We start from the raw sequence: 6,764 nt of genomic DNA, 5'->3' as shown, positions 1-6,764 counted from the left end.
AGCAGGAACTGCATTTTAAAAACCCATCTCCTGAATGATAAAAATACCTCAAAACTAAAGGAGCAAAAGGCTCAATAAAGTTAGCTTTAGACTGTGGGATTTATTTTTAGTCCTCCCCTTGTCCATGTTGGCATTGAAAGCGAGGCTCAAAACCTGTTTGACCACTGATTAGCCCTTGAAAACACTTGGAGTAAAAACAAATTCGTCTTCTAAAACTGCAAAATGCTGACAAAGCCTTTATAGAGGACAGTAAAAAAACAAAAAAGCCTTCTCTCAATGTACAAACAGCTCAGTTGAAGGTTGCAGAAATGCTGCTAGTCAAAACAGGTTCATTATTCTGACCTTGAGCTCTAGGAGAAGGAGAATAGTTGACACAGTCTCATTAACAAAGGATAAATGGTAGACTTTAATGATTGCTGTACCCTTTTGTACATTTTATGTTCTGTTTAAAACTGTATAAGCTAGTCCATATTCGCAGCCGCAGGCCCAGTAACCACACACTTCCCAGCTGCTCTTGGGATCAAATATGACCACGTGACTATCTTCTCTCCAATGGCATGAGAGAGGTCATACATGTCTCCCAGGCCTGGGCAATGAAATGCCTCACCAAGTACACTCCTTCAATGCTCATCTCTTTCTGGGAGCTGGAATGGAGACGAAAACCACCAGGTTCTCTGAAAGACAGTGCTGAAGGTGGCAGAGAGGCGGCTGGCCTGGGTCCCCGAAACACTACATGAGTGAGCCCTCTACTCCTCCCTCCAACCTGGAACCAGAGACTGTCACATGAGAAAGAAATTTTACTTACAGTCCCCGTGTTTTGAGTCTTCTGTTACACAGGTTACCCTGAACAATATGGCCACCACTCATTCCCTTGCTTTATCCAACAGCTTTTTCTTAAGAATTTTTTTTTTACGTTATTATCTATTTATATCTACCTATATCTCTCTATCTATTATCTATCTCTACATCTATCTATCTATCTATCTATCTATCATCTATCTATCATCTATCTATTTCGGCTTGACCAGAGAGAGAGAGAATGAGAGAGAAAGGGAAAGTAAGAAAACAAGCCACCAGGTCCAGGACTCAAACCACAGTTGGCCATGTGGGAGTCCAGCGCCCTTAACCATGCCACTTGCTGGTTCCCCAACACATTTTTAAAAAAATAGTTATTTATTTAATTCCATTTGTTATTATTATTTTTAAATTTGACCAGACAGAAACAGAGAGAGAGAGAGAGAGAGAGAGAGAGAGAGAGAAAGGGAAAGTAAGAAAGCAAGCTGCCAGGTTCGGGACTCGAACCATGGTTGGTTGGCCTTGTGGGAATCCAGTGCCTACAATCACCACGCTACCTACCAGCCCCTTTCTAATGCATTTTTAGTGAGTATGAAAGAATGCTGGACACTGAGGGTGGAGCAGGTGAACAGGGAACAGGCACACGCTAGTCCTTGCCACCACGACTACTGTAGTTTGGTTTAATGCTTACACTACTTTTATTCCTATGATAAGTTCTACTTGAATAATAACATTAAACATTCATTGATGAAAACAGAATTCTAAGAGGCCAATGTGCTGTCTCCTTACTCAATGGTGCATGAAGGAGAGGAATAGTAGGTGTGCAGACTCCATGGCAAGGCTGACCCACAAAGTGAGGAGAGTATTCACCTTTCTTTCACGAAAGGCAGGTGGCAGTCAGAGGGTGAGGACACCCCCGTGGTGTGAGGTGAGGGAGGCAGTTGGGAGAAGCTGAGTTTCTGCTCAGACTGTCTCTGGGCCAAAATGATTTATGATCACACCTTTCCACTTCTCCATTAGGTCCCATCCTAGTGGGCCAGGGTGAGGGGAGGGTCGGCTCATGGGGACTGTGAGGAAGGTGGGAAGGGTCTGTATCTTCACCATGGTGGTGTTACAGCTGCGTGACTTTATCAACACTCAGAACACTACACGAAAAAGGATGCATCTTATAGCATGTAAATTGTGCCTCAAGAAACCCGATTTCTATCTTCTTAAGAATGCTGACAGGGGGGGACCAGCAGTTGGGGTAATGGCTATGTTGCTGGACTTCCATGTAGTCGACTACGGTTCAAGTCCCAGACCCGGTGGCTTAAACTCACGCCGGGCGCGTGTGCATGTGTGCCCAAGATCCCGAGAGGAGAATGGAGGAGAAGGGATTGCAGCGTGGCCAATCACCCTGAGGGGTGATTTCTTGCCTTCTGTCTCTCTGTCTTTCAGGTGAGTGCATGCGCCCTATAGCAAAAACCTCTCAAAAAAAAAAAAATCTTATAAACCTTGATTATTACCTGTTTCCCCCACTAGAATGTAAACTCTATGAAGGCAGAACTTTTTGCTTGGTGTTCTAACTACTATATTCCCAGGCTCTAAAATACTTTCTGTCATATAAAAGGCATGTAATTATATATAATATTTTTCTTAGCCACATAAATGTGTGGCCAGGGTATAAAGAACTTGTAATGGGGTGGGGAAAGGTTTTAGAGAAGAGCTGGAGAAAGTAAAATTAGGCTAAATGTAAGTGAGAATTTGGGGCCAGCAGGTGGTGTGGTGTTTAAGCACTGGGCACCCATATGGCCAACTGTGGTCCGAGTCCCAGACCTGGTGGCTTGCTTTCTTACTTTCTCTCTCTCTTTGTCCCTCTATCCTATCTGGTAAGCACATATGCTCTAGAGTAAATTAAAAAATAATAACCATAATAATAATAATAATAAATAAAATTAAACAATTCTTTTTTTTTTTGGAGAGGTTTTCGTTATAGGGCACGTGTGCTCGCCAGCCAGCCAGAGAGAGGCATAGAGACAGAAAGCGAGAAATCACCCCCCAGGGGGGATGGTCACACCGCAATCCCTTCTCCTCCATTCTCCTCTCGGGATCTTGGGCACGCACGCACATGCGCCCGGCGTGGGTTTTAAGCCACCGGGTCCGAGACGTGAACCACGGTCAACTACGTGGGAGTCCAGCGACATAGCCATTACGCTAACTGCTGGTTCCCGAAATTAAACAAGTGTTAAAAAAAAAGCTTTATTTTTTAAAATGAGAATTTAAGATACCCAACCTAACTTTCCAGACAGTCTAAAAGCCAGTCATTGTTTGGTTCCCCAGTGCTTTGCTTAGCGGTTACCTGTGAAGATGACATTTTAAAATTCATGGAGTGGGAGAGTTGGAAAAAGTCTTTGAGAACACCCTCATTTCAGAGACAGGGAAGTTTTCCTTCTTAGTTGTGCTGGTTGAGTTTTAAATTATTTGTTACAACAAGGACATGGTCCACTGAGCTCACTTATGTTGGCGTGTGCCCCACACTATCCTGGAAGGTGGGGACTGCGACCAAGGTGGAAGAGATCCTTCCCCATAACAAAGACCAACAGAATGAGGATCTTCCATCCTAATGTTTTCTGGTTTTTGAGAGATTTTTGTACAGGGTATATGTGCTCACTGGAGAGACAGAGATAGAGAGACAGAAAGTGAGAGATCACCCCTCAAGGGGAGGGGAGGACGGCTACACCATAATCCCTTCGCCTCCATTCTCCATTTAAGATACTACTCCTGCTAGAAAACATTATGGATGGGTAAAGTTCATTAAAAAGGGATTCATTTGAAGCTATAAAGCTTAAAAATCACCATCAATCTCTTTGGAAGATAAGTAAAACCTGGGCCAAATAAATAATGAGGTTAGTATACATATTTTTTAAATTTACTTTTCCCAAAAAAGAAGGATTAAATCATCAATGTATAAAAAGTAGTTAATGTGTAATTATTTTAAAGCTTAAATTCTTTATTTTGAGAACTGTACCAGACATAAATCTGAGGCGAATGATGATTACTGTCCATTTTAGTTGATCAGTTTACTTCTAGAAACAGTATCAAGACATTGTGGGGGATTACATAAACACATCGTCCGGATTTACACTTATCTATATTTTACTTAGGGCAAAACCGGGTTTTTTTTTTTTTTTTTTCCATTAGTACATGCAGAAATAGACAAGGGGAAAAGTGATGACCCACAAGTTTTGCTAAATGTATTAGAAAAATCCAGCATGAAGCTGAACACTTGTCAGACATAAAGCAGATCAGAGGATTTGCACACTAAACAGAAAGAATGGATGTTGTTCACTTTTATTAGGGAGTCCAGTTCATATTACATTATTAATTTTATCTTAGGTTATATATAACACACACACACACACACACACACACACATAATATATAAAACTAAAAGAAATTAGGAGATAGATGTTGCTTTTCACTTTTTAGAGAAATTGAAGCATAAAGGAAAAAGGATGATGAATGTTGTTAAGCCAAATAAATATTTGGTTATTGACTGAGCCACTTGTAAAAACTTATGTATCAGATTAATGAGCCAGGTGTTCAGGATGGCAGCAACTTTGTAAGGAATTAATTTAGTTTGTTTTTTGGGGAAAAAAGTAAATTTGAAAAATAATAAAGATCTGAAATGAAATATTAGAAAATATATTTTTGAGCATGAAGAACTTCTGAACACACAGATAGTGAGCCTCTTTCCCCACAGATTTTTCTTTCACCTTCCTTTAAGGCATTCTTTAATTTTAAAAACATATTGATATAGATGAGAACAGACAGGATGAGGGAAATGTTTTTTTATACCAACTGCTGCTCCCGTGGGGGAAATGTTTTTTAAAAAAGTTTCATAACAGTTTTATTTCAAAATTAAGTTTTAAAATGCTCAGAAAAAATGAGATAAAAATCAAACCAATTTAAATAACATGGCAGTCAAAGTACGTGCTCTCTTGTTCCTTTGACAGAAGACAGTATTTCCAAGCCTTACTTTTTATATTTATTTTAAAAGCACAAATGTGGATATTTAGGAGCTTAGTTCTCTCTCAAAACTCATATTCTATAACTCTGTGAAACTCAAAATTGAAATTTTCTTTCTCTCTCTTTTTCTTTCTTTTTTCTTTCTTTCCAAAGAGAGGAAAAGAGCTGTGCTATTATTTCTTCCCTGGCTACCGGTAAACATTTCATAGAAATATTCACTCACCACAAGCCCATCTTTATTTTCATTGAGCTCAGACAGTTTCATACTGGATTTTTGACGTTTAGGTTTACTCCTTTCTCCAATATAATCAGAAGTATTTTCATGCAACTTTTCCACTTCCTGGGTATTCAAGATACAATCCTCCAGGCTGTTGAACCCAGAAGGAATATTTTCTTTGTTGATAAGTCCCCTAAAATTGCAAAGAAAAAAAAAACCGAAATCTTAATTGTATTTTAAAAAGTGAAAGATATTTCATGATACTTCCATGAATCATATAGGAAGTCTGAAGTGCTCTTGAATTCCAGTTTGCATCTCTGCTCAAATCTCTGAGTAGGGAGCCACTCCTGGAACTGCCAGGTGCCTAATAAGTCCCATTAGAAGCAACTGTTCCTAGAGGCAAGTTGGCAAGGGCTTTGCCTCTACCAATGAACAACTTTTGTACTTACCAAAAGTAATCTGTATTCCAACAGGGAAGAACAGTGCAAGTGTACAACAACAATTTCCATTATTTGTAGATATGAATGTGTGTATATTTTAAATCTTATAAATTAATACACTGTATGGAGAAAAAGCTGAAAAAGACATAATATCTTCTCTAGAATGGGACACACTGATATCCCCAAATGATAAAGACATTTCAGTAGGATAAAAATGCATTACATTTAAAATCTCACTGAATTAGAGAATCCTGGTAGAAATAATGTGTTAATAAAATAACACACATAAGCTAAAATATAAATTGATTCCCTCCCAGTACAGGAGTTCCAGGATACAGGCTTGTAATGTAGAGGTCTTTCATGACTCAGTTTTAGAAGTATTGGATTGTTGGAAAAGTCATGATGTGTTTTTCTATGCAAAAATGACTTTTTCTTTTTTCTTTTTTTGGAGAGGTTTTTGCTATAGGGCACGTGCGCTTGCCAGACAGACAGAGAGAGACATAGAGACAGAAAGCGAGAAATAACCCCCCAGAGGGGATGGTCATGCCGCAATCCTTTCTCCTCCATTCTTCTCTCGGGATCTTGGGCACGCATGCACACGTAACCAGTGTGAGTTTTAAGCCACTGGGTCTGGTACTCAAACCGTGGTCGACTACGTGGGAGTTCAGTGACATAGCCATCACGCTAACTGCTGGTCCCATGTCATGAGTTTTTCAACAACCCAATAGAGATGAATATCCTACTACAGAATTTAGTTCATTTAATGAGCTCTAAATAGTTTTAAATATTTTAAACATTCCCTTAAGAGATTTTCACAAAATTAAATTACTTAGCAAACTGTTTTTTCTTTTTTAAAACCGTATCATGGAATAAATTAACTCTCGGTGCAGCACCATGGCCCCATAAGGAACCAATGAATGAGATCACCCTCCCTCCTGGTAAGACTGGGTTAATGTATTTCCCTAGGCCCCTAAAACTGTATCGTGAAATAAATGAGTTCTAAAGAGTAAAAATAGACACCATATTTTACTCTCAGCTCAGCCACATCTCCAAGTAAAAGATAACATTAAATATTTATTCTGCAATCTAAATTCATGTCCTGAGACAGGCTATCATGAAAGCAAAATTATGAGTTAAATACTATCATAATATTTTCAAAGTTATACTATCTTTCATAATTTTGAACACACTGTATTTAATTTAATCTTTTCCCCACACTCTTAATGCAAATATATATATATATTTAGTAAACTTAGATAAGAGATTTATGCACATGCATAAGATCTATGCTAAGACATATGATA

At 38.9% G+C, this 6,764-nt stretch overlaps 1 protein-coding gene across 5 annotated transcripts in view; it reads right to left on the bottom strand.

Moving 5' to 3' along the window:
- FAM13A (family with sequence similarity 13 member A) overlaps positions 1–6,764 on the bottom strand; it is a 249,625-nt gene that overhangs the window by 54,180 nt on the left and 188,681 nt on the right. For all 5 annotated transcript variants that reach the window (XM_006143243.3, XM_027769857.1, XM_027769858.1 and 2 more), the window contains one exon: positions 5,027–5,213. In XM_006143243.3, the coding sequence (XP_006143305.1) occupies positions 5,027–5,213 (187 nt within the window). The remainder of the gene's footprint in view (positions 1–5,026; positions 5,214–6,764) is intronic.

This window comes from Tupaia chinensis, unplaced genomic scaffold (assembly GCF_000334495.1).
Source record: "Tupaia chinensis unplaced genomic scaffold, TupChi_1.0 Scaffold000094_1, whole genome shotgun sequence".
NCBI lineage: Eukaryota > Metazoa > Chordata > Mammalia > Scandentia > Tupaiidae > Tupaia > Tupaia belangeri.
This window is presented reverse-complemented; position numbering and strand designations above follow the sequence as displayed.